The 24,939-nt window shown below is 52.3% G+C and overlaps 12 protein-coding genes across 12 annotated transcripts; 8 read left to right on the top strand and 4 right to left on the bottom strand.

Annotated features, from left to right (window-relative positions):
* Nucleotides 1-890: 890 nt before the first annotated feature.
* On the top strand, nt 891-1,588 carry Z520_03094 (uncharacterized protein; the record flags this gene model as incomplete). Its single annotated transcript, XM_016773607.1, has 2 exons — nt 891-1,096; nt 1,141-1,588. 2 exons carry the CDS (start codon nt 891-893, stop codon nt 1,586-1,588), a joined length of 654 nt encoding a protein of 217 aa, XP_016635664.1.
* A 259-nt stretch (nt 1,589-1,847) lies between these two features.
* On the top strand, nt 1,848-2,537 carry Z520_03095 (uncharacterized protein; the record flags this gene model as incomplete). The annotated part of the gene is made up of 1 exon (XM_016773608.1): nt 1,848-2,537. The coding sequence occupies one exon, from the start codon at nt 1,848-1,850 to the stop codon at nt 2,535-2,537; it is 690 nt and encodes a 229-aa protein (XP_016635665.1).
* A 157-nt stretch (nt 2,538-2,694) lies between these two features.
* Z520_03096 (uncharacterized protein) lies at nt 2,695-3,852 on the bottom strand (the record flags this gene model as incomplete). The annotated part of the gene is made up of 1 exon (XM_016773609.1): nt 2,695-3,852. One exon carries the CDS (start codon nt 3,850-3,852, stop codon nt 2,695-2,697), a length of 1,158 nt encoding a protein of 385 aa, XP_016635666.1.
* Nucleotides 3,853-4,174: 322 nt separating this feature from the next.
* Nucleotides 4,175-5,326, top strand: Z520_03097 (uncharacterized protein; the record flags this gene model as incomplete). Its single annotated transcript, XM_016773610.1, has 1 exon — nt 4,175-5,326. The coding sequence occupies one exon, from the start codon at nt 4,175-4,177 to the stop codon at nt 5,324-5,326; it is 1,152 nt and encodes a 383-aa protein (XP_016635667.1).
* A 382-nt stretch (nt 5,327-5,708) lies between these two features.
* Z520_03098 (uncharacterized protein) lies at nt 5,709-6,548 on the top strand (the record flags this gene model as incomplete). The annotated part of the gene is made up of 1 exon (XM_016773611.1): nt 5,709-6,548. The coding sequence occupies one exon, from the start codon at nt 5,709-5,711 to the stop codon at nt 6,546-6,548; it is 840 nt and encodes a 279-aa protein (XP_016635668.1).
* A 641-nt stretch (nt 6,549-7,189) lies between these two features.
* On the bottom strand, nt 7,190-9,229 carry Z520_03099 (uncharacterized protein; the record flags this gene model as incomplete). The annotated part of the gene is made up of 1 exon (XM_016773612.1): nt 7,190-9,229. The coding sequence occupies one exon, from the start codon at nt 9,227-9,229 to the stop codon at nt 7,190-7,192; it is 2,040 nt and encodes a 679-aa protein (XP_016635669.1).
* An 839-nt stretch (nt 9,230-10,068) lies between these two features.
* On the top strand, nt 10,069-10,851 carry Z520_03100 (uncharacterized protein; the record flags this gene model as incomplete). Its single annotated transcript, XM_016773613.1, has 1 exon — nt 10,069-10,851. The coding sequence occupies one exon, from the start codon at nt 10,069-10,071 to the stop codon at nt 10,849-10,851; it is 783 nt and encodes a 260-aa protein (XP_016635670.1).
* A 709-nt stretch (nt 10,852-11,560) lies between these two features.
* Z520_03101 (uncharacterized protein) lies at nt 11,561-12,512 on the bottom strand (the record flags this gene model as incomplete). The annotated part of the gene is made up of 2 exons (XM_016773614.1): nt 11,561-11,814; nt 11,924-12,512. The coding sequence occupies 2 exons, from the start codon at nt 12,510-12,512 to the stop codon at nt 11,561-11,563; spliced, it is 843 nt and encodes a 280-aa protein (XP_016635671.1).
* Nucleotides 12,513-14,428: 1,916 nt separating this feature from the next.
* Z520_03102 (uncharacterized protein) lies at nt 14,429-16,463 on the top strand (the record flags this gene model as incomplete). Its single annotated transcript, XM_016773615.1, has 8 exons — nt 14,429-14,520; nt 14,572-14,595; nt 14,657-14,777; nt 14,825-14,978; nt 15,034-15,253; nt 15,304-15,550; nt 15,650-15,671; nt 15,721-16,463. The coding sequence occupies 8 exons, from the start codon at nt 14,429-14,431 to the stop codon at nt 16,461-16,463; spliced, it is 1,623 nt and encodes a 540-aa protein (XP_016635672.1).
* A 775-nt stretch (nt 16,464-17,238) lies between these two features.
* Nucleotides 17,239-20,166, top strand: Z520_03103 (uncharacterized protein; the record flags this gene model as incomplete). Its single annotated transcript, XM_016773616.1, has 1 exon — nt 17,239-20,166. One exon carries the CDS (start codon nt 17,239-17,241, stop codon nt 20,164-20,166), a length of 2,928 nt encoding a protein of 975 aa, XP_016635673.1.
* Nucleotides 20,167-20,626: 460 nt separating this feature from the next.
* Nucleotides 20,627-21,915, top strand: Z520_03104 (uncharacterized protein; the record flags this gene model as incomplete). Its single annotated transcript, XM_016773617.1, has 2 exons — nt 20,627-21,806; nt 21,860-21,915. The coding sequence occupies 2 exons, from the start codon at nt 20,627-20,629 to the stop codon at nt 21,913-21,915; spliced, it is 1,236 nt and encodes a 411-aa protein (XP_016635674.1).
* A 295-nt stretch (nt 21,916-22,210) lies between these two features.
* Z520_03105 (uncharacterized protein) lies at nt 22,211-24,061 on the bottom strand (the record flags this gene model as incomplete). The annotated part of the gene is made up of 2 exons (XM_016773618.1): nt 22,211-23,633; nt 23,712-24,061. The coding sequence occupies 2 exons, from the start codon at nt 24,059-24,061 to the stop codon at nt 22,211-22,213; spliced, it is 1,773 nt and encodes a 590-aa protein (XP_016635675.1).
* Between the last annotated feature and the right edge of the window lie 878 nt (nt 24,062-24,939).

Raw genomic sequence — 24,939 nt, forward strand, 5'->3', positions numbered from 1 at the left:
ATATACATACTCATTCAAGCGCCTGATAGATTTGAATAATTAATCATTACAACCACAGTTCCCGCATGTTAGGAATTGACTCATGGCTTTTCCTTCTCTCTCTTTTCCTTTTTGCCCCGTCGCAATTGCGGACACAAGTTGATGGTTTTCGCGCAGATGGATAGATGGATAGATAGACAGATAGATGCATTTGATTTCCCCTCCCCACGTGGTTAACATATTTAATTTAATGATCCTCCCTGACAAGTTTAGGATCGGGGACTTCTTGGGCCATCATTAGGTCTTTTGAAATGTCTTGTCCGTGGATGGGCGTCGAGATCTCAGTCGAGTGCTCGGGACGTAGGTACATGTTTAGCTATGTAGATAGATACATAGGTTAGCTGGGTGCCTACAATAAAGTATATAAAGCCGTACTTGTACATCCAGGTACCTTTTGAGAAATTATCTTCTTGAGCAGGCGAGGCAAGGATCCGCACTTTGAGACTCTGGTCCTCACTATGCCATGCAGAGAGAAACCACAATGTTGGAGAAACAGGTGGTATTCCTCTCAACGACCGGTCCGTCAGCCACTTCACGCACGCACGCACTCACTCACTCATGTGATTGCGATGGCGGTGAATACACGGATGAGGGTAGAGTGAAGTGAACAAGGCACTGGACAGTAATCCAAGGGGCGTGGGTGGTCATGGCTGGGCGCTTCAACAGGAAAGAGAACAACGTCAAACTGCAGCTGGCTCTCTTGATCGATCCTCGCGGAGGGTGAGGCATTTCTGAACACACGCGCACACACGAAAACCACAGCTCTTGCGCTCCTGCTTTGCAGCCTAGAAAACTCTCTCCCTCACTAGCTAGTGAGTTCGACAAGATGGATACATCTGCATCAGACGACAATGCTTCTCCTCGTGATGCTTCGCAAGTTCCTGATACTGGCGGCACACGATCTGGATCGAACAACTCCGGACAACAAGGCCGGTCACAAAGTCACCATTCAAGCACACAGCTTGCGAATCTGCCCGAGAGCACAGACCATCAACGTCTTGTCCAGTATGCCCGAGAAGCTCTTCGTGTCATGGGTTGCGAATGGGGGGAGTCTCAGGTACGTATATGACCTTGCCTTCTAACTGCTCTGTTTCCTGTTAGCAAGTTTGGAAATCTGACACAGTTTGACAAAATGCAGCCCCAGTCCATTCCTGAGGCTGTTGAGGCATCAACACAATACTCGGCTCGCCACCGCTCAGAAAATCCTTCTGGAAACGAGGGAGATGAAGAGCAGGATGAAAATGACAATGGGGTAGATACCAATGGTGTCAGTGTGGACGGGAACAACCCAGATGGCGGCGGTAGACGTGGGCGCGGCAGACCAACGGGGACCAAAGGACAGACTGGCCACCGCTGTGAGCGCTGCATCCTCCAGCATAAGAGATGTGACGCTGTAAAGCCTGTCTGTGGCAACTGCGCGAAGAGAAAGCGCAATCCGGATTGTCACTGGCCCGGGGCCATGACACGGAGCCAACTGCAGACGGTGAGACACGAGAACACAACATCTTCTGCTGCTGCTCCTTCACTGCCTCCAAAGAGACTTGCCTGAAATGCCGTGGCAGGACGCGAAGTCAACGCGATGGCCTGGACAGCAACAGTCACTGTCACTGCCTCACTTTCTGCCTCCCCCACTGCCTCGAGTAACCACGGTTACAGTTGTCAGTGCACAACTGCCCTCGATTGCTTTGCACACCTCATTTCAACCACTTCCTCACCAGCTTTTCCTAACTGAACAACTCATCCGCAGCCGGAAAACATTGCAACAGATTTCGCGCGCCTGAGAAGACATTGCATCCCCGCTTGCCGAAATGCAAACTCACGACGGATTTGACACCTCCATGACACAGTTGAACCAAAATCAAAGTCAAGGCCAGAGTAACAACCATGGTCCATTGCTTGCCCAGTCTCAACCGAGACGCTGCCGTCGTCGCGGTGGTCTTCCAGGCATGCCGCCAATTGAGCCAATTTGGGAAGACACTTTGGACAGAAGAGACAATGTAGTTACGAACCAAAACACCACGTCCGTGAGCGCACCTCCTCACCACCCACTTTGGAGCCAACAGCAGCAAGCAGTTGTCAGGGCTCTAGGCCAGTATCGACAGGTTTCAGTAAGACCAAGTCAACCCGGGCAGCCCAATGCTGCAAATGATGTCGGAGGGGCGCAGGGTGAAGCCAATAGAGCAGAACCGGGCGACATTCCAGCAACAGGCACAATTCGGCACGATCCGCATCGAACGTTCAGTGTTCCACATTCTCAAAATGGTGCTGGCAATAACCAGAATCAATACAATTCCAATCAAGGTGGAGCTTTGGATAAGGCTGCTGAGGGGCAGCAAGGTACTGGTATCAACTACGGTAATATTGGCACGGAACTGGATGATAGCTTTATGGATGAGTTTGTGAAGTGGGAACCGTATGTCGACCATGGAACGGGGACTGTTCCTTCCGACGTCGACCATGCATATGAACAGCTTGCGCGAGCGATGGCTTTGTGGTGAGGCGGCGAAGAAGCAGTAGGAGACCACCGGGGCGAACATCGAGGAGAGGATGTCCTTATTGTTATCACTCGGGACAGATTGTTGGATATCTCATTTCCTTGTCAAAACAAGTCTCGAATGGAGCTGCTCAGGCGTCGACCGTGTAGAGCCAATGATCTCACCAACCATACTTGCTTCCAGCTTCCTTTTTATTCCTTCTGCCTGTTGCAAAGCTCTCTTCAAGTGCCTCTTTCTGCCCAGTGGCGGCATTCACAAGCTGTTTCAGGCTGTGTTTGCCTGGGGCAATGGCGCGGACTGGATTGTGTTGCACTTGCTCGCCGTTTGCGCGCAGCACTTCGTTGGCCGCATATTCTTGATCCGTGTTGAAGTTGACCACGTTGATGGCAGTACCGCTTGGTTGGCCGCGGCGCCCGAACAGCTGTCGCCGGTCTGCTTTTGAGAGATTCAGATCGGCAGCGATGGAATCAAGGGATTGAGGTTGAGAAGTGGCCGATCCGTTGACGAGGCCTTCTGTTTGCGCTGGAGTTATGGCCTCATCAAGCGGTTCGTCCAGGAACTCGACGATTTCGTCCTCGTCTTGCTGAGGCTGAGGTTGTTGCACCGTTGCTGTCTCTCCGCCCATGGAGAAAAGGCTGACTTTCTTTGGCGGAGGAACAGGCTCAGCTGAAAGGGATGTCGCAGATGCATCCCTTGACACAGGAGTTGTGACCGCGTCCTGCCCCAGCGTGATGGTCGATTTCGTTCCATCCACTTTCCGTTTCGACTTCTTATTATTTCGTGCCACCGAGAGGGGTTTGAACATGAAGGGATTTCCTTGCATTGATTGTTCCTTCGGCGCATTTGTTGCAGGGTCTGCACGTTTGGGGATTGAAGGCATTGTCTCATCCGTATCAGTGTTTGTGGTATGCCTTTGCTGCTCTTGTTCTGCAAATAGATTGCGCAACTCTTCATCCGCCTCCCTGCTGAAACCAGGCTCGGCACCGGTCTTCAAGCTGAAGACTTTTCTCGTGGCAGGCTTTGGAGGGGCTTTGGCGTCGGCGTCGCGCTTGGGGGCAGGAAGCATTGCGTTGAAACCACTGAATGTTCCTGCACCAGCGCCGATTCGAGGTCGCTTCAGAGGAGGCTCTCCATCCGTATTGCCGTTGATGGGCGCATCTTGTAGCTTGACTTGAATCTTTCTGGGGTTGGCTTTGTCGACAGTAAAGGTTGTGTTTGTGTTGCTCGCAGTCTTCGTCGCAGGCTTCTCGGCCTTTGCTTGCGGGATGACCTTCTCGTCCTCTGAACCCTCAGAGTCTGAGTACGCGACTAACGCCATTATTGTATCTGGGAATGGCTCAGAGGCATCAAAACAGGTGCTGGTTAAAGAAGGCAGGAAGAGGTTGAGATTGGTGCGGAGCTCACATGACGAACGTCACCGGCTTCCCGCGTCATTTCAACTTCTGCCTCGTCCGCCTTTTGCCATCGCCTGGAAGATGGTCCCGAATCCTATGTTATTATGTGAGCTTTGGAGCCCGACGAGATTCATGTTTTGCCAGTCTCTGGCGCCCTAGGCCATTCATCTCGCACGTCCGCTACTCATCTATCAAGTCTGGTATCTGTAGGCTTCTGGGGACACTGTGAGACCCCTTTACTCTTCCATGTTCACCTTCCGGGTATTCCAGCGAGCTGCCAGTCAAGCAGCTCGCCCACGTTTCCAACCCCCTTCCAGTACTATTCTCAGGTTGGGACAAGCTTCACGCTTTCAACCACGACGGTCAGCGTCTTGGGGCTCGAATCCGCGTTATAAGCGATTTGGGGAAGGGACTGGAAATGGGCAGGGACAGGGCCAGGGGCAGCGATGGAGCAACTTTGGTCCCGTCTATCGCATGCAGTACATTTGGCGGAATTACCAGAGGCCGCTGACTGTGGTCGGGGTGGGCGGCGGAGTGTTCTATGTCTACAACCTCGAAGAGGTCCCTGTCACTCACCGACGACGCTTCAATCTGATGTCTCCGGCGGCAGAGAAGGAACTGTTCGGTGGATCTGACATGTACAAATCTGTCCTGCAAGAATTCCAAGGCAAAGTCCTTCCGTCCGACCACCCTCAAACCATGCAAGTCGCCAAAGTTATTGAAAAGTTGCTTCCAACCACTCGCGGTCTGGCAGGCGACGACTGGCGGGTCCATGTCATCAATGACCCTGGCCAGAAGAACGCGTTTGTCATGCCTGGCGGAAAAGTCTTTGTCTTCTCGGGAATTCTGCCCATTTGCGAGAGCGAGACTGGCCTTGCTGCCGTCTTAGGTCACGAAATCGCCCACAACGTCGCCCATCACGCCGCGGAGAGAGCCTCAAGGTCAAGCATCGTCCTCGTTGCTGCTTTGGCCGTTTCTCTCGTCTTTGATATCAGCGGCCAATCCGGACGTGCCATCGCTGAGTTGTTGCTGTCTCTTCCGAATTCGAGAACGCAGGAAGCCGAAGCCGACCGGATAGGCCTCCTCATGATGGCCGAGGCTTGCTACGACCCCCGAGGAGCCTTGGACTTTTGGCAACGCATGAGCAAAGCATCAGAATTTGAACCTCCGCAGTTCTTGTCCACCCATCCGAGCAACTACAACCGTGCCGAGCAGATCAAGAAGTGGCTCCCAGATGCCGAGAGAGTATATGCTGATACAGGGTGCGGCACTGCAAGCGGTTATGCGGATGCCTTCAAGCAAGCTCTGACAATGCAACAGCCCGGACGGGAGGGCCATGTCAGACAGCAACGACCCATAATGGTGGGACGGAATGACGACGACGACGATTTCTTTTGAGGGCGAAAGAGTTCCCTTTCCAAGGAGATCACTACGGCCCATCTCAAACGCTATAACTGGTCAACTCATCCGTCTATTTCCCTGTCCACCAGAGTCGGATCAAACGTATACGAGGTACGGGCGTATCGGACTCGAGAGAACCTCACATTGCTATTGCACGTGACACCCCGCTCCTTCGCTGTACTTTGTACTTTTATGTACAAGCTCCACCACTCCAACCGCTCTAGCTGCCGCCATACTGACGTGGCAAGCGCGATATAGCGGGGAGACGTCTCCAGCAAGAGCTACATATCTCCTCTCAGCAAATTGATCGACTCTCATTTCATCCAAGATCTCCCACAACGACGAGGGTGTCGCTTTCATCTTCAGACCAACTGCAATGATGGGTAAAACAGAACTCCCGGGGGTGGCACTCATTTCTGGCTCGGGCTCGGGCATCGGGCGAGCAACGGCTCTAGCATTTGCGGAAGCAGGCTGCACACGCTTCGCGCTCCTTGACTTGAACGAAGAAGGGCTCTCGACTACCAAAAAGCTCATCGAGGAGGCGGCAGTTGGAAGCAACAGCTCTCTGAAAATCCACACCTACAAGTGTGATGTTTCCAACCCAGACAGTATCACGCGGGCCTACGCCGACGCCAAGGAGACATTCTCCCGTCTCGACTATGCCGTGCATTGTGCAGGGATCATTCTCTTTGGCCGTTCCACCGACTATTCCGTCGAGGATTTCGACAGGCAGAACAGCGTGAATTACCGCGGCCTGTGGCTGTGTTCCCGCGAAGCTCTGCGCACCATGAGCACTCAATCTCTGGATTGCGACGCTTATCCCGAAGCTCAGATTCCGCCCACTCGCGCCCAGCGCGGTAGCATTGTCAACATCTCCTCCGGTCTCGCACTAGTGTCGCAGTCCAACTGTCCTGCATACTGCGGTGCCAAAGCCGGCGTGTTGGCGGTCACCCGCTCCGATGGAATCGACTATGCCTCTGAACGGATCCGGGTAAATGCTGTCCTGCCAGGGATCGTGGATTCTCCAATGACGAACCCGGACCCTGGAACCAGGAAGTGGCTCGAGGACAACGCGGTCAAGAACACGCCGATGAGGAGATTCGGACTGCCCGAAGAAATCGCCGATGTTTGTGTCTTTTTGGCGAGCAATAAGGCAAGCTTTGTTACTGGGGCGGGCTGGTGTGCTGACGGCGGGTTCGTTGCTGGGATGGCATATTGAAGAAGACATCCATCAAAGAAGGGAGATTTTGCTTGTCTTTATCGATCTGATCTGCCTGAACACCGGCAGCTAGGTCCTGAGCAGCTTTCGCCTACTTCTATAAGCATATTTCTCGGTGACGCTGATAGTTTTCAAGGTTATTGATTTCTCTTCCCGGACAGTCCGGATATATCTATTTGAAAGGGGACGGCGGGTCTCTAGAATTTCCCGATGCCACGCGACCTTCGTAAAGAGTAGCGTCGCCCGAAGAAGTATTCGGACTATTGACAATATTATACCTAGTAAGGTACTGCATAAAGTTGGTGGGATCCTCTCCTTCGAGAAGGTGGACAATGGTATCAGAGTCAAGCTTGTCATATCTGTGCTGGATACCTTCGAGAGCCAGGACGTTGCGAGGATAACTCTAGTTAGATAGTTAGTGAATCAGCCACATTCTCTTTCGCTTCTCGCATGTCCATCATATGGTGCCATTGCAACCGTACAAGCACGTGCAGATGGATGTATATGTATTCCGTTCGATAGAGGTGGAGGGTGGAGTGCATAGCGGCTTTACGTCGACAGGCTTTCAGCACCGTCACCCCACTTTCTATCTATATTTTAACTTGGCTCGTTCCTGACTCTCACTCTAAGTTTCAAGTAACCTAGATCAGCTGCGGCGCCAGCGCCGGTTGAGGCGGGCTCGCAGCGGGAGGACTCCTCTCGGCCTCGATCTTCGTCCTTAGCATCTTGACGTAGGTGCTTTGACTGTTCGGACTCGCACTGAGCAGGTCAAAGAGACACCTCAACTCCTCGCTGTCAGACCAATTGGTGTTTGCGATGGTCAGCGCGTCCATCAGCGTATATGCGACCTCGAACAGTTTCTCAAATATTCCCAATCCGTGTACGAGGACGGCACTGGGCGTCAAGTCGTTGATCGCAACGCACAGGTCTTTCGCGATGGCGATCGGGTACGTCGAGGAGAAGATGGGGTCGGAGGCGCTGTAGCTGATCAAGCCCTGGCGCATGGAGGCTTGCCAGAAGATCAATCTCAACCATTGATGCGTGATCAGGACGTCGGCCTTTTGAATGTCCGTCATGGGAAAATGGTCGAATGACATTTCGCTCAACGAGTGTTGGATCGCCGCCACGTTGTCGTAGGGCTCATACGAGCCCGAGGATGTGGTTTCCATAGGCGTGGTACTCCAGAGTTGGATGAACTTCTCGTCAAGGATGGAAAATAAATTGACCAGGGCAGAGAAGCCGGCCAGAATGATTCCGTCCTGCTCGTCGAAATACTCGCTGGACAGAATTGGCAACCGGGGGATTTGGGCGGGTTTGTTCCGGAGGATGGCCAGGCCACGTTCTGTTATGAAGAGTAAGGCGAACGTTCGTCTCGAACAGATGGCTTGGATGTCATCCATGCCGAAATAGGTCGATTCAAGGTGCAGGCCTTGTTCAAAGGCCATAGAAATAGCCTCGCGGAGATACAAATAATGGGCCCGAGGCTTTTTGAGTTCAAACATCGCAACGCAAATATGGTAACTGGCTTGTATTGACAGAAGTGTAGCCGACTCCGCCCAATCATATTGACATCGTAAAAGAAAACACAGCTCGACAAACTGCTTTCCAAGTTGCATTTTCTTATCCAGTGACAGATCTGACTGGGGTGCTGCGTGAAGAACGGTGTTGGCGCAAATTGATAATATTAGGATCTTTTCTTCATTTGATAATTCAACCGAGCTATTGAGGCGTTGAAGAAATGAACTCTCGTGAATTGTAGGCCGTATCGGGTAGAGATGTCTAAAATATTGACTAAGGCATTGACTCATGAGCCGCGCCGACAAATCGAATTCTGCTGCGAGTGCTTGTATCTGAAGTGGGCTGTGGAGATCTCCGGAGTCACTTCGATATAGAAATTTTGGTCCATGGAGTGGCATAGGCGAGCTGGTAGCGGTTAGGGTTGGAGAGGGAGCGCTGGTGGGACCAAGATTCAACACAGCATCGAGGGAAGTGGGCTTGGTAAGAGGTGTTGAAGCTCTTGACGGGGTTTGCGCATTGGACCTTGGAGGAATTGCACGCGGAACAGGAGGGTATGTCTCTTGGAATATTTCCTGAGCTAGATCCCTGATCGACATGTAACCATTAGGCGAATGAGGGGCTTGGAATTGAAGAAGTTCCGAAGTTTGCATCTGCCATGATGCTGGAAATTGAATGCCTGCTTGGGCAAATTCTGTATGTGACGTCGGGTCGAATTCAGTGCCATTCTGAACGATGGGTACAGACCTAGGGACTGTGGACGGTCCTGGGGCTGGACCATACGTGTCGCCAAAATACGAACTTGTGGGAGAGCTTAGCGATGACGAAAACGGGCTTTCGTTTGTCACCGTTTTGCTGAAATGTGGCATCTGTAGTTGCAACTGAGACAAGTCAAGTGGCGGGAATGTTTGTTCGGTTGGCGAAGTCGCCTGACTTTCGTCTCGCAATCTTGCGAGAACAGAACCTGATCCTTTCTTTGGCCCTCTCTTCTTTCGCGCAATCTCTCTTGTACACCTCAGGCCTGCCGATATGCACCGCTCGCAGATTTCTTCTTTTGAGCACTTCACTTTCCTCCTTCGGCATGCGTCACAAGGTAGGAGCGTTTGGTGCGATTCAGAGGTAGTTGGCGCGCCAGCACCAACAGGTTCTTCGAGAGCGTCTGCCATGTGCGTGAGGGTCTCCATAAGGTTCGTTTAGCTGTGACGAGAGTATTTGCGAATGAAGGATACCAGACGCCAAATGCTTCTGGCTTTCGATTCAAGGCCTGATCTTCGGCGGTGGGCTCATTGAAGTGAAGTGTTGGGACTGACCTAGCCTGACTCCATTTCCACGAAACGTAGTTGAAAGCTGCGAAAGTTGAGAAGAGGAGGCCTGATGGAATGGATGCACGAGACCTGATCACGACATAGAACGCGGTGGGCGCAGGAGAGGAAAGAATGATGTCGACTGGCGGTGCCGAGAACATGTGCGTCGTGTGATTTGAAGCTCATGGCGAGGCATCCCAACACCCCTCATCCCCCGGAAAAGTAATGCGTTTGAGTTTGGCGTGGGGGTTTGCCTAAGAGTGCCTAAGGAGATGAGTTGGTTCGCCAACAAGCTGGATCGATGGAGGGGTAAAAGCTGGGGAGAGCTACCCAGCGAGACAGTTGTCTACTACCTAGGTAGGCACCCAAGCTATTGCCCTGGGGGAGGATGGAGACCACCGCCAATACTTACCTGCCTGAGTAGTAGCCATAGGTAAGCTTAACTGTCGCCGGCGGCCCGGCGGACGAGAGCCCCAGCACCTTGTCAGCTCTTTGGCTCTTTGTAAGATGCTCCAGCTCTTTCCTTTACCTAGCGAGCTAGGTACCTAAATGATGACCAGTCTCTTCCCCGCTCGCCTCTTCCTCCTCCTGCATGCTAACCTAGACTTTCCGCATCCACGTTTTTTCCCAGCAGATCGATCGTCACTGCAACTGGCAAGCAAAGGCACTTACCACGACCTTTCTCGACCTATCTTTCGATCATGGCATCTGCTGTGCCCATGGCCACTCCGCCTCCTTTCACCCTCGATGCTGGCAGCGCCGTCTCCCTCGCCATCGCCTTCGCACTGATGCCATCAGCTCAAATACTAGCTGCCTTTGCTCTGCCCAAGTCCACACCTCGAAAGCTTTATTACCTCTTCCTGTGGCACGCCTATGATTTCCTCACTCACTCCATCATTGAGGCCAGCTTCCTCTACCACTGCTTCTTCTCATACGAGCAACTGCCGCCGCAAACCGCCGATGTCTCACATCCCGCGTCTTGGGGTGGTGAGCCGCAAGCCTACCTGTACAATCGCCCTGACCGTCGCTATGGTCCCCTATACTCTCAAGGTCCCATGGCCAGACTATGGCAAGAATATGCGAAGGCTGATCGAAGATGGGGAGGTGCAGACCTGAACGTCATATCGCTGGAGATCCTCACTGTTGGCCTGGCTGGTCCGGCTGCTTTGTATATCTGTTATCTGATCTCCAAGGTTGCGAACACCACGGATGAAGGTATGAAAAATCGATATCAATCCCGACTCTGGTTCACAGCAATCATGCTCGCAACCGGAGAGCTATATGGGGGTTTTATGACGTTCGCACCTGAGTGGTTAAGCGGCAACACCGCCCTAGCCGGCGACGACCCCGTCTATCTCTGGCTTTATTTGGTCTTTTTCAATGTATTGTGGGTCTTCATACCTTTCTGGATTCTATATTCAGGCTTTCAAGAGATCTCCACAGCCTTTGCGATGAAAAGCTCATCCGTTAGGAAGACAAAATGAGTCCGTCACCTGGGAACAAGCAAGAGTGAAAACTTGAGATTGGGATCAATGAACTTCACTACTGGTAGTTTTTCAGGAATGTTTCGAGTCGATTACCTCGCTAGGCCAGTGGTTGAATATACTCCTAATGATTCTGCCTCGATTCATGCCTTCATATTCTTCTACGCGAGACTTTGTGCCAACACTTCCCAATTCGAAAGAAGTGCCATAGCTGACCTAATACCTTTCGAGTGGTATGTGACAGGGGTTCAGGTCCTATCGGGTTGGTGGGCGGGGCCTTTCCCCTCCTCCAGATGAAATGCGGTCGCTGTTGCCAAAAGGTAGCAGAGGGTCTCCGCATATCAATTCAAGAATTGCATCTCGCTGGGCTTGTCCTCACTCCTCTAGGAGTAAGCAAACAATTCGTGGATGAGAGACAAAAGTTGAGGAGGAGGGGAAAAGTGGCACCATGAGCTCCGGTGGGATTTGAACTTGTTTGGATCCTGATTCATATCAATGGAGGAGGAGGGAGTATGGTTCAAATCTGTAGCAAGACATCTATTATTTACTATTTTATTCAAGGACTTGTACTAACTTCCGGTTGACTGATGTTGTAGGTGGATGTGGGGAGTCTAAAATCAGGGGAGCCAGAATAAACCATGTCTTCCAATCTATATTATGTGTGAATGGTCTTACCCTCCAACAGCGCCTCTTGCGTTCGGAATCTCGCTCACTGTCGTTGCCTTGTAGGGACCCTCAACATGGCCACCACAGGAGCCACCGTCAGATCCTCATCAGGGACGTCGACGTCGATGGTCAACACGGCTTTCCAGCCGTTACGCTCATACAGCCTGATCCCGGCCGGTCGCGCAAACAACCATGCAACGATGTTTTCCCTGTCGGCAACTTCAATGCCCCAGTCGAGTAGCTTCTGTCCAATGCCCTGCCGTTGGTATGATGGATGGATTGATAACCAATGTAGATCTACAGGCAGTGTCAGCGTATCAGTGGTCAGCGACGGTGTAAATGAGTTTCATAGAAGGGGGCATGCATCTTTCAAGGTGGAGGACTGGGACTGAGTGTCATGACCTACACAAATGTCTCTTCCCTCTGATGGCGCCGATGTACGCATTGCCCAGTTTCCGAGCCACCTCGGCGTCCGGGTTTGCATAAAATGGTTTTGGTTTGGTTGCTGGACCAGTCGCGCCGTCGCCGCTGATCTGAGTAGTCGGTATGGTTTGGATGTCGACGGCGCTTTCAGCATTGACGCCCTCTGTGATTGGCACGTTGATGGTACTTGTATCTGTGGTTGCGCTCTCCGTTGTCTCTTTCTTTGGAGCAAACGGGTCCATCTTAGGAACCTCGACGTATCCCTTGCGCCACAGCGTGAAGCCGACAATGGTTTCCTCTTGAGCTTCTGTGTTCGCTGTCTGGGCAGTACGAGCGGGTGACACAACGGCCTTGAATAGAAAGAACCGGCCCCGATCGTCTCGTAGCGCGTCGGTCAACTTCTCGACGGTGTTATCGTAAACATTCTTGCTGTACCGTCTCCGAAACTCGTGAAGGCCATCCGCTTTCAATGCTGCGTCGGCAACAGTTGCGCAGGCGGGGATGTCGGCCTCGGACGTTATCGGCTTGATCGTTATTGTGGTCGTCAGACCCTGTAAGGAAGACGACGGCATCTTTATGAACAAAGGAAAACCTGTACGGCTGCATATGCTGGGTAGAATCGAGATGCTCCTTGAGTCGTGCTCGGCCCCGTCAAGGTTATAAACAACTAAGTCCCAAACAACGATATTTCACTCAACCACAGCAAACACAGAAATTCCAGGTAACACATGCTCCAGGACACGGTGTTTGGATGCCTAGGTATCCAGGCGTTCTCGAGGCATCAATACAACTTTTGGGGGAAGTCATGATCAAACTGGTGGCTAGGAATTATGACTCCTCGTGGTCAATTGCTGGCCAATCATATTCGTTCCGCAGTCGACTTCGACTAGCTAATCTCTGCTGCCATGTCTGAAGGTTTACCTTCCCCAAGGAAAGTCGTATATTAAAAAGAAGCAAAGATGGTCCGAGGCAAGATAAAGAGCCTTTGGATCCTCACTGGAGCAAGTGTGTCAAGCAGCTGAAACTTATTCTTGTCACAGAGTGGCGGATGGTATCGATCAGCCTCGCATACCCAAGAACATATCACCGTGCTTCTTTTAAAGCAGAGGTTAGAAAGAAGTATGCCTTCGAATTGTGCTGGCACGGAAGCACATCACCTTCGAGTACATTATAGATGACAGACCCGGTAGGAGCACTGGTGGCAAGTTTGAAATGTAGTGAAGGGATATAGGTCTAGCTGGCAAGGCTGGATACAAAGAATCACGTTGCGACTTGAGGGTTTCAGCTTTGTGGACCCTAATGGTTGAACTGCAACCCATTTCCACTCTTTGTGGGCCTGTCGAGCACTCAATGTGGGTTATACTGGTGGTCCACCGAAACACCAGAGGACTTGAAGGTGATGAGGCTGCGTGATCAGCAACTGAATGCCGACACGTGTCGACGATCCGGCAAGAGGTCAATAGGTTCATTTCGGACGTGGAGATGAATTAGGATACACAGGCCGCCGCGAGGTTCACGCTTGAGTCATGGATACTGGATACACGGCACGCGCCCTGTTGCCCTGGACTAATATCGGATATGTGGTGCCGCGAGAGCCAGTTTTCCTGACCCTCGCTGGGAGATATACCGAGTCCAACCGAGTGTCTCGATGTCGAGCATCATATAGATTGGTGCGCTTCTATGATTCCACGTTTGGCGAGGTTGCATCGATCAACATTCGAGTAAGAGTGAGGGGGAAACTGGTGTTACCATCAGTAAATGAGAGGAGAGATGATCGACGGTCTGTTGCATTTGAGGCCCCCACGAGGTTGGGCTCTGCTGTGCCTTCATAGCCGTGGTGGAACAGTGCTAGAAGTTTTCACAAGACGATCTCCACCGTTGCCTTCAGTCCCCGGGACCAAATGCGGTCAGTGGCGCAGGTGACGTACAAGGGTCTTCTGCTGGAAAGTGTCATTTAGCTTCGTTGATCTTGAAGCTAAAGCGCACCAAGACATAATAGAAAGAGTTAAGACGAAGATAGTCCTTTGGATTGGTCCGAGCGACGGGATGGCGTCTGCAGAACTGGGAGAGAGCATCAGACGCTGATTCGACCAGCAGCCTCGAGCACAAGTGATCCACGACATCATCCCTCTCTCTGTGCCTGGCACCTTGTAGACGTCTGCTTCTCCAGCTTTCTCTCCCCGTCTCCCCACAGCCCGTTGACTGGACTGCACCAGGGGGTGTCAAACCACGAGAAGCAGGGCAAGATGCTGGCGCCATGTAACACTTCTCCGCAAGAGGTCACCGGGAAACCCTTGACGCGTCCTCTGCCGCACAGCAAATTCTTGCCCGATACCTCGAGTTGCTCCGACCCATTCCCTTCCCATGTGGAAATACAAGTATACCCCTTCCGCCGTATACCATCAACCGTTCCTCTTCCCACTTCTGGTGAACTCCTCGAGACACCAAATCCGTGCCCTGACCACGTCCACGGCAGCCGGTCGCCATCATGTATCAGATTGGTAACATCTATTTCATCACAGCCATCGCCGTGATTGGCGGTGGTCTGTTTGGGTTCGATATCTCATCGATGTCTGCCATGTGAGTAAAGATCAAACATCCAACAAATGGCCCTTACTGATTTTCTCTCAGTATCGGCACAGAGCAATATAAGTGGTACGAACACGCACGCGATCATTCTCTCGTGTGAAATACGGAGACTGACTACTGCTACCAGCTACTTCAACCAAGGCCCTGATGGGCCTCCTCAGTGCTCCGGCCCGAGATCTGACGTCCAGGGCGGCATTACTGCTTCTATGCCAGGAGGCTCATTCGTTGGCGCTTTGGTATCTGGATTTGTAGGTCGCAGGTGCAAACGGTTGTGATTTATACTGACATTGTGTAGCTGTCCGATATCTTTGGTCGAAAGACCTCCATCCAGGTCGGCGCTGTTATTTGGTGCATTGGTTCCATCCTTGTTTGCGCTTCTCAGAACATCGGCATGCTCGTTGTGGGCCGTTTCATCAATGGACTCAGTGTCGGCATTTGTTCAGCCCAAGGTACTTCTATTGGCTTGTCTCTACCTCCAGGATCTGTATCTGACAGTCGATCTAGTTCCTGTTTATGTGTCCGAATTGGCACCCCCCAGCAAGCGAGGAAGAGTTGTGGGAGCTCAACAATGGGCCATCACCTGGGGTATTCTGATCATGTTCTACATCAGCTACGGTTGCAGCTTTGTCTCTGGAGCGGCGGCGTTCCGCATCCCGTGGGGTTTGCAAATGATCCCTGCCATATTTCTCTTCTTCGCGTTGTTCCTTCTTCCAGAAAGTCCCAGGTACAACTAGCATTCCAGGTCGTCGTGTACCAAGGCTAACAACTTTGAAGATGGCTTGCGAAGAAAGATCGGTGGGAAGATTGCCACAATGTTCTGGCTCTTGTGCATGCAAAGGGCAATCGCGAGGCTCCATTCGTGCTCCTCGAACTGAATGAGATTCGAGAGATGTGTGAATTTGAACGAAGGAACGCCGATGTCAGCTACCTTGAGCTTTTCAAGCCAAAGATGATCAACCGAACACACATCGGTGTTTTCACTCAGATCTGGTCCCAACTTACCGGAATGAATGTCATGATGGTAGGTTCTCCTCCTATCGGAATGATTGCCTCTTGCCGAAGAAGTCTCTTCGTTTATTGCACCATCAATGGAATGAGCACATGCTGACAGATATTCCAGTACTACATCACCTACGTCTTTGGTAAGAAGCATCCATTGGCACCCTTGCGAATCACTGACGTGGATCATAGGTATGGCTGGTCTCTCCGGCAACACCAACCTCGTGGCCTCATCTATCCAATATGTCATCAACGTCTTCATGACCATTTTCGCACTCATATTCATTGACCGATGGGGACGTCGATGGCCACTGCTCATTGGCTCTACTTTCATGGCGATTTGGATGTACGCCAATGCTGGTCTGATGGCCTCTTACGGGAAACCCGCACCCCCTGGAGGAGTCGATCACGTGCCAGAGGAGTCCTGGCAGATCCACGGTGGTGCAGCTAAAGGAGTAATTGCTTGCACATATTTGTTCGTGGCTTCCTTTGCCCCTTCGTGGGGGCCGGTTTCATGGATCTATCCGCCGGAGCTGTATCCTCTTCGTCTGCGAGGCAAGGCGGTAGCGTTGTCAACTTCTGCCAACTGGATTTTCAACTTTGCATTGTCGTACTTTGTCCCCCCAGCCTTTGTCAACATTCAGTGGAAGGTCTACATCATTTTTGGCATCTTCTGCACGGTCATGACAATCCACGTCTTCTTCTTGTTCCCTGAAACGGCCGGCAAGACCCTCGAAGAGGTCGAGGAGATATTTATGAGCAACGTCAAACCGTGGAACACCCACGTCGACTATCAAAACATCAAGAGAGAGGAGAGAGGTGAAGTCGATCCCGAAAAGCGACTAAGCTATGCTATTCACCGTGAGCGCGAGGACAGTGGCCATACTGAGATCGGTCATGAGACTCAGGAGGCTACGAAAAACGAGGCTGCATGATTTGATTGCACTCATGCAATACCAACCCTTGGGGCGAGCCCATCTCCAGTCACTTCCTCCAGTGTGAGGATGCCCGACTCGGACTATCTTGAAACGGAGAGATGCGTCTTGATGTGAAGAAGAAGCACATCGTATGCTAGGAGCAAAAGAGGACAACGGGAAGCGAGGTTAGCAGATCTTAGCACAGCCTGTGCGGAACGAGTCGCAACTGAAATAGCTCACGAGACAAATGATGATATATCCTTCTTTTTGCTTACTTACTTTGGAGAGGTGCATCGAAAGCCAAAGTGTACAGAGGTAGCGTTGCAGCCCTATCAAAAATCGAGCCCAAGGATGCGAGGCCTTCAGCCACTACGGGCGCATCCAGGGCCCCGATTTAGCTAGCGAACCGAGACACCAGAGGCACCTGCGAGCTGCTCCAGTTAAAACCTCGGAATCCCGCAACCCGGAAAGTAAAAATATCCGCCTTGGTGTGAGGCAGGCGTGGGCAGGCAAAGGGCAAAAGTTCGCCTGTCGTAGAGTCTGGACTGGGCGTCCGTACAAGTGCCTCGCCAACTGGCTCAACTCAGCTCACTTTCTATTGCCTTAATTTTCAACTCGCGGGCGCCTTTTCGCTCTTTTCATTCTCTCTCACCTTCGCTCCTGTCACACCTCGTCCTAGATGGAATATTAAGGATGATGCCGCCAGGAGCGCATTTTTCCCGTGGCTGAATCCTCAACTATAGTCCGGAAAAAGCAAGACTGAGGGTTATATCATGACCTCGACTCTATAGCCATGGCTGCCATTACCGAAGCCCCTGCCACAGGCCTTCTCAACCTTGAGAACGAGCTCGTCTGTTTTATTTGCACCGAGGTTCTCTATCAGCCTCTGACCCTGCTCGACTGCCTGCACACCTTCTGCGGCTCTTGTCTGAAAGAATGGTTCTCCCACCAATACCGCAAAGCAACCCACTCGCGTGCCCCTTCCTCCACGAACCCATACACCTGCCCAACATGTCGCGCTCCTGTCAAAAATGCCCGGCCCTATGCGAAGATAAATACCTTGCTGGAGATGTTCTTGATCGCAAACCCGGGCAGAGACAGGACGCCGCAAGAGAAGGCTGAGATGTCGCAGGCGTATAAGCCGGGCGAAGAAATTCTACCAAAGGTCGAGAACCACCGGAGGAGGGAGAGAAGAAGGCGTGAAGAGGAGGAGTCGGGCCTGGGAGATTCAAGGAATGCAGATGGCAGTCATGGCGAGAGAAGCAGACACGACCAACACCTGGACCCCGCTTCCGCTGACCGTAGACGAGCCACCAGCGGGAATAGTAGGAGTCGAGAACGAAGGGAGACAACAGAAAGGCAAAGGGACACTGACCGCCGCCAGAGACGTGACCAACAGCACACTTCAGATACGGAGCTCTCTCGTCCGCGAACAGCAAGCTCTTCCAACTCCGCAGATCTTTCGTCCCTATCTCCCCCACCCAGCTCACCCAGGCATCCCGAGGCTGTTGAAGCACGTCAAAGGGGTGTCCGGACAGTTGCCCATCAAGCAAGTCTAATATCCCTGGTCAGCGCTTCGGAAAGCGGCACTGGCACTGGTGACAGTTTAGACGAGGCAAGAATCATGCAAGAGATTCTGACCGAAGGCCTCTTGGATGGCATCAATATTGATGAGCTGACGGAGCAAGAACAAGATGCGCTCAGCGAGGCTATCGCCGAACGCATCAGACAATTGCACGCGGAGAGGCATCGACGACCAGGCTCAGATGATAGTGGGCCTGGCACCCAAGGGAACACGCCGAGGCCGCCGGAATCACATGCCGAAGAAATTGAGCGCCATGCCCGTCAGGCGTCAAGGAGCAGCAATCGTGAACGGACGCAGCCAAGCCCCAGATCGAGCCATAATGTGGTTATTGGAGGCAACAGCACCCGACCTCACACCACTTCGTCTCAATCCGCAAACGACCAGTTGTTGACACTGCCGCAGACTGCGGCTCACCGACGACGAGCCTCCGATGAGAGTCGAAGAGGCGAAAATTCTGCGACGAGAACAGACCGGACGCCTCATCCTGCGGTAAGATCAGCCACAGATCTCTCCAACAGACCTCAATCGAATGCAGGTGGCGCGGATCGCCTCCAGCAACTCCAGCAGGGGCCACATGCGCACAGATCCAATACGGAGCCCCGAACCCCCCCGAGAGCCTCTGAAGTGTGGCAGGCTGCTGGTGGACGCCACATGTCAAGCCCGCCGCAAGTCGCTTCGCCAGCTCAACAGTCGCCCAGGCCTGATTCTGTGCAGCCTGTCATGTCGAGCGTGGCAACTGGCCCCGTCCCAACCTCCATTCCAACTTTGGAATCAGAAGCTTCTGTTCCTGAAGCCACAGAATTACCTGCTACGAGCGTCTCAACCAGGTCGGATGAACCATCCGTTGTGTGCTCGCGGTGTTCTCGTCCGAACATTCAGTATGAAGTTCACAAACACTGTGCGGCTTGTAAGGTTGACATCTGTCTGCGGTGCTATAGAGCTGGGCGGGGTTGCAATCATTGGTTTGGTTTCTATCGCTCTGCCATGCTCAAATTCCACGCATCTCAGCCGCCAAATCGCAACAATCAGTCTATGGGACTACCACACTTGCCAACTAGCCGACAATATGAGAGACCCTCAGCATCCACTGCACAGTCAGGGCGGCTTGCTACGGCTGCCGATGCAATCTTGCGCCTGAGAGAGGGGAACTTTTGCGATCGATGTGGCCGTTTTGCCAACGATTACTTCTGGTCGTGTGACTATTGCAATGAGGGCGAGTGGGGCTTTTGCAACGACTGTGTAGGTAGCAACCACTGCTGCGATCATCCCCTGTTGCCGGTGGCCTACAAATCATCGGACTCGATCTCTGCAAGCTCTAGATTGGGAGGAGGGCCGGGTGCTGCGACACTGAGCCCCTACAGTTCTGGTGGGCGCGACCTATCCCCAGCTCAGAGCGCAGCTTCGAGCGTCACATCCGGAACCGGGCCTTATCCGGGTCTCCGCCCAGACTTTGTGCCGTTATCTGTTACTACCAATTGTGACATTTGCGCTCGCTCAATCACACTACAAGAAACCCGATACCATTGCCCGACGCATCCGACACCCTCTCCGGAAAACCCTGGCCAGAAAGGTGACTACGATATTTGCAGTACTTGCTACCATGGACTCGTTGAGTCGGGGCGGATGACCCGCGACAATGGGCCGGAAGGCTGGCGTCTCTGTCCCGATGGACATCGAATGATTGCCGTGGCCTTTGAAGGGGACGAGGAGGGCAACGAGCGCAGAATCATCACTCGCGGCATTGTGGGTGGTGTACAAATGACGGATGCAGATGTGGCAGCGTGGAAACTTGCGATGAAAAATCTACACCGCGTTGATAGAGCAAATCTTTCCGCTGTACGAGGCGATTGGAGCTGGCGAGAAGACGAAGCTGGTACACGGCGAAAAACACGAGCCAGGACTTCCACTCTGCCACGCTCAGGAATGCAATTGCCTCCGGATGGTGGCTGGGGCAAGGCCTACGTCGCCAGATGGGGTTATTACCCTTCCGAAAATGATGGCAAGGCTAAGGACGAGCTCATGTTCCCCAAGCATGCCAATATACGAGAGGTGGAGGAAATCAACGACGAGTGGTGGTTCGGCGTATATGCAGGCGATGCAGGCGTGTTTCCCGCGGTGTTTGTGAACAGGGCTTGAACGTGGCGGACGTATGAGGATGAATCATGCGGTCACGCAATCGAGCTCTGGGGTCAGCAAGGATTATTACGAAAGTTATTTAGGGGAGCGTGATGTTGCTCATGGACTTTTATGTGGAATGTGCTATGACTTGGACACTAGCGAGGAGGACTAATATTGGCAAGTTATCAGCAGAGATACCTAGCTTTGAGCCTGGAGGCCAAAGCAATGGATGTGATATATACACTCGCGCCGACATTCCCTCTTAAAATTGTCGTTTACTTGTTTGAAACCGCGATGTAGAGAGGTTAAGACAGCAAGACTTGAGCGGCATAAGGCGGCATCTTCCTGTTGCCTAATAAGGGCGAGGCTCCGCATGGATTAAGCTGACCTCGGCCAGGCTGGCATATTGGAATTTTCCCCAGTCATCGCAATTCGACCTTCTACCACCCCACGGCCTCAACAGTGGCTTCGCTCCAGCATGAACCAACAACGCTCTGCCTGTGATCGCTGCAGGGGTCAGAAGCTGCGCTGTCCACGGAACGAACAATCCAAGAGTGAGCCATGTACTAGATGCTTGAAAATCGGGGTCCAATGCGTTACCAGCAGTGCCCGACCGCTGGGACGCCCTCGAAGAACAGAAGTGGCCGGGCGAAACACCAAATTCACAAAGACAAGAGGTACACCATCTGGTACACTGGACACTGGATCCACTTCTCCAGGTCTGTCGTCGACGACGGAGGGTCTGTATGACCTGTGGATGCCTGGGAGGTTGGATGCGAATCCGGTCTATCTTCAAGACCCGTCCTACGTGACCAGTTACAATTCCGAAAATACACTACCAAGCTCGACATTCGAGGCAAATGCAGGATATTCCTTCGATGCGGATTTGGGGGCTCACGATGACCTTTTCGCCATCGGACCAACCATGCACCTTTCCCAACGCGCACAGTACAACTTTGGTCTCCCGGCTATTGCAGAAAGTCATATCCCCGGGCCATCACTGGAGCTGCTCCAGCCCCCAGACACTCTCACCGCCCTTGCGAGATTGAATGGGGATATCGCTAAACAGATATCTAACGTCGACGTATATTTCTGGGGACCCGTAAATACAGGGCAGCATTGTATCGACAAGCTTCACCAAACTGAGGGAAACCCTGTCGCCGAGATGCTAAAGAGCACCTCTCGCTTGGTCGATATTCTCGAAAAGCTAGCTCCGTTGTCACCACCGCCAAAAGAATTGATCGCCGGGTCTGTAGCGCTCGGATCCACTACCTCAGACTCTGGCAACTCCAGTTCGGCCTCCGGGCGAAAGCAGACGTCGCCGCGTGCGCCGCGTTCGCCAGCTCATTCATCCTCGACAAGTCTAAGTTTGTTGAGTACCCCCGTGGTGCTAATGCTTTTGTCAAGCTATATCCTCCTGTTGGAACTTTACAGCGCAATTTTTAGCCGCGTAAATGGTGCTCTGTCGCAGATCGGAGACATATCCAACTTCTTGCAGGGGTTACCTGAGGTTCAAGTGGCTGGCCTGCCGCCAGTGAAGGCACAACTGTACGCGAAGATCATTATTCAAATCATCGACCATAATTTCGACCAGCTCGAGCGCCTGTTGGGCCTCCCCGAGGAATTTGGCCTCTCTGAACGGACGCCGGACTCGAAGGGTTTACTAAGTACTACGGACCTATCTCAACTTCTACATACAGCCATGACACAGGTGACAGGAAATCATGGCACCTCAGGCAGTTCAACGCTGAGATCGTTCAGAGCTAATCTGAGAGGTCTCCGAGGCATGCTACTCAGATAGAGATGCGCCACCTATCCTGGATGATCTTGAATAATACTGTCAGATAAACATCGCTTGACACAGTCAAACCTTGCGAGAAAGTGCATCAAAGAGGACGCAAGGCGATCAAGCTACATCTTCCCCTTCATCCTAGACTTTCTCATCCTCCCTATAGAAGAAATCTTGGAACTCGACTGCTACCTTGCCGTTACTTGAGCCCTGCGAAGATCCGTGGGAGCCACACATCAAGCCGGTGACCTCAACCGTTGCCCTACGGTCAGACTACTTTTCAACACCCTCTTCCTTCGAAGCCATGATTTTGTTCTCCTGATTTTCCATGCCAAATTCGGTTTCAAGCTCCTGACGGAGCGGAATCTCTTTCTCCAAAAACGAAAGCAAAAACCCTAGTCCTGCGAATCCGATTCCAACTTGCCATGTTCGGCGGAGACTTTCATTCAAGACTGTGATAACTTGTTCCCTAGTGGGAGCAGATAGGGTGTTGAGGAAAGCAGCTGTGGCATGGCCGTAGGCTTGGCCATTGATGAGTTGCCCCCTAACGACTGAATCTGTGATGCCTGTCGTTGCAAGAGCGTCGAAGCGATTATTAAATATCGCAGCAGGAATTGCGGTACCCCAAGTCAGTCCAAAAGCGCGCAAGAACGCCCAAGTTGATGTTGCAAGTGCTGTGTCGCTTTCCGAGAGCGGCGCCATCACGGCAGGCAGCAACGTTGAGAGAATCAGGCCTGTTCCAGCAGAACCACCTATTTGATATCCAACCCACGCGCCTGTGGAAGAATTTTGGTCGAGAAGGTCGAAGAGACCGAAGCCTAGCACCATCATGGCAAAGCCTGCGCTATGTAGGGGTCGATAGCGGCCAAACTTGGACATAGCCACTCCTCCCATCGCACCAAAAGGGATCAGGGCCAGTATGCTGGGCAGAAGTTGGACTCCCGAGTAGGCGGGCGATGAGCCGAGGACGCCTTGGAAGTATACCGGAAGAAAATAAATCCACCATATGCTGACTATGCTGTGCAATAGTGTGAGGATATATGCAGTACCCGATGTGCGGTTCGACATCAGATGCAGCGGCATGGTTGGCTGAGAAGCAAATCGCGAGCCTTCAAATACAAGGAATCCTGCTAGGCCCACCAAGCCTACCACCAGTGGAATAAGAACATGGTATGATGACCAGGGATACACGGCACCGGCCCAAGATAGTGCGATGAGGACAGCGCAGATGGCGGCGATAAAGATGACATTGCCAGCCCAGTCAATCGAGGTCAGCTTGGTGGCAAACTTGACGTCCCTGTTCCATCTCACCTTCAAGAAGGCAAAGAGCAGTGCGACCGCGACGCCGCCAACGGGAAGATTGAGGTAAAAGACCCATCGCCAGGTGGAATAGTCGACAATGAGGCCCCCGAAGAATGGTCCAAGAGCCGTGCCGAGAGCAATGAGGCCAAAAAGTATGGCAAAGTAGTTGCCTCGTTGTCGCAAAGGGACCAAATCGCAGATAATGATCTCAATGAGGACGCTGGTGCCACCCGCCCCGGCTCCCTGGATCACGCGGCCGGCAATGAGCATCGACATGTTTCTGGCTCCTCCACAAACACCGCTACCCAAGACAAAAGCCGCTGTTGCAGCGATAGCTGGCCATCGACGTCCGAAAACGTTCGCCAGCTGTCCGTAAAGGGGCTGCAATGCCGTCCTGTCGTGAAAATAGGTCAACACCGAGGAGATGCGCCGACGAAAGAGGCTAATTGCAACACGAAGACATCGGACTTACATGGTCAAGAAGTACCCATTGACGGCCCATATATACAAGTCACCGCCACCTAGATCGGCGATGATAGACGGCAAGGCTGTGGATGTGATGGTTGCGTCAAGCGCTGTCAGCATACCTGTGAAGCTGAGTGCCACCAAGATCATCCAGAACCGCAACCCTTTCTTCGATCGGCCGGTTATTGGCTTGGTCGAGAGCTGAGCATCTTGTGAAGCAGTAATCTCCGCCTTCTCGCTTGCTGTCTCGTTGTCTATGTTGGCATTGGAATTGAGCCCGGTCTTGTCATGGCAGAGGTCCATTTCCGTACGCGGACTTGACTCGATGCGTGAACTCTCTTCTTCCAATTTATCCATTCTCTTCTAATTCAGGGCTTTGTGCTGACAGTCATCGACGACGGATGGACGAACGGAGAAACGAAGGAACGGAGCGTTTTGACGGACCAAGGGCGGTTTATACGGATCTGAGATGCCGATCTTCAGGAGGGTGTTGCGCGAACTCAAACCTCAATCTATAGCAAAAGGATGCAAGGAAGGTTAAAGATGCCAAAATGTCACACTGGTCAAAGGAGCATCAAGAAGTCTTATAGATGCTGCTGCCACTACGGACAACAGTCAGATTGATATTTACGGGGGCTTTCCTGATCGGAGGCTTTCATGCTTTTCGATTCGGAGGCCTTTCGACTGTTTCGGAGACTTTTAAAGGAGAAAGCAGGCAGGCTTATATCTCGCGAAATCGATTCAGGCTACAACCTTCCCCTGCTGTCATATTCGGATATCTTTAACCTTGTCGATAAGGGGACAACTGACTGCCATCGTAGATGAGATATGCTGCGCAGTCTCCATTTAGGGCGGCATCAGTTACGCACTGATCCGGATAAGGATGCGAGTTCTACTGATCTTGGCAAAGAGACTCTCCCCTCCCAGGCCTAAATGCTTCTGCTTCTTACACACCAGCAGATGCTGCCACAGTACCACTACTTAACTCGACTAGATCACCGGAAGCTATTTTAATAAGCATAAGGAAGCGAACCGCATCCCGCAGCAGCGGACCAACATCTTTCGCTGAGCTTGTGAACAAGCTGTGTGGACGAGGCTTGGTCTAGTTCTATTGGAACGCGAAGAATGCATATCCAACGGGTGAGTTTCATTCGCCGTCTATACCTTCCTCTTTCTGGGAAGCTCTAGTATAAGGCATTTTCTGCATTGCCTTAGCTTGCTTTTACAGACGCTGA

Source organism: Fonsecaea multimorphosa (genome assembly GCF_000836435.1).
Source record: "Fonsecaea multimorphosa CBS 102226 unplaced genomic scaffold supercont1.4, whole genome shotgun sequence".
NCBI classification, from domain to species: domain Eukaryota; kingdom Fungi; phylum Ascomycota; class Eurotiomycetes; order Chaetothyriales; family Herpotrichiellaceae; genus Fonsecaea; species Fonsecaea multimorphosa.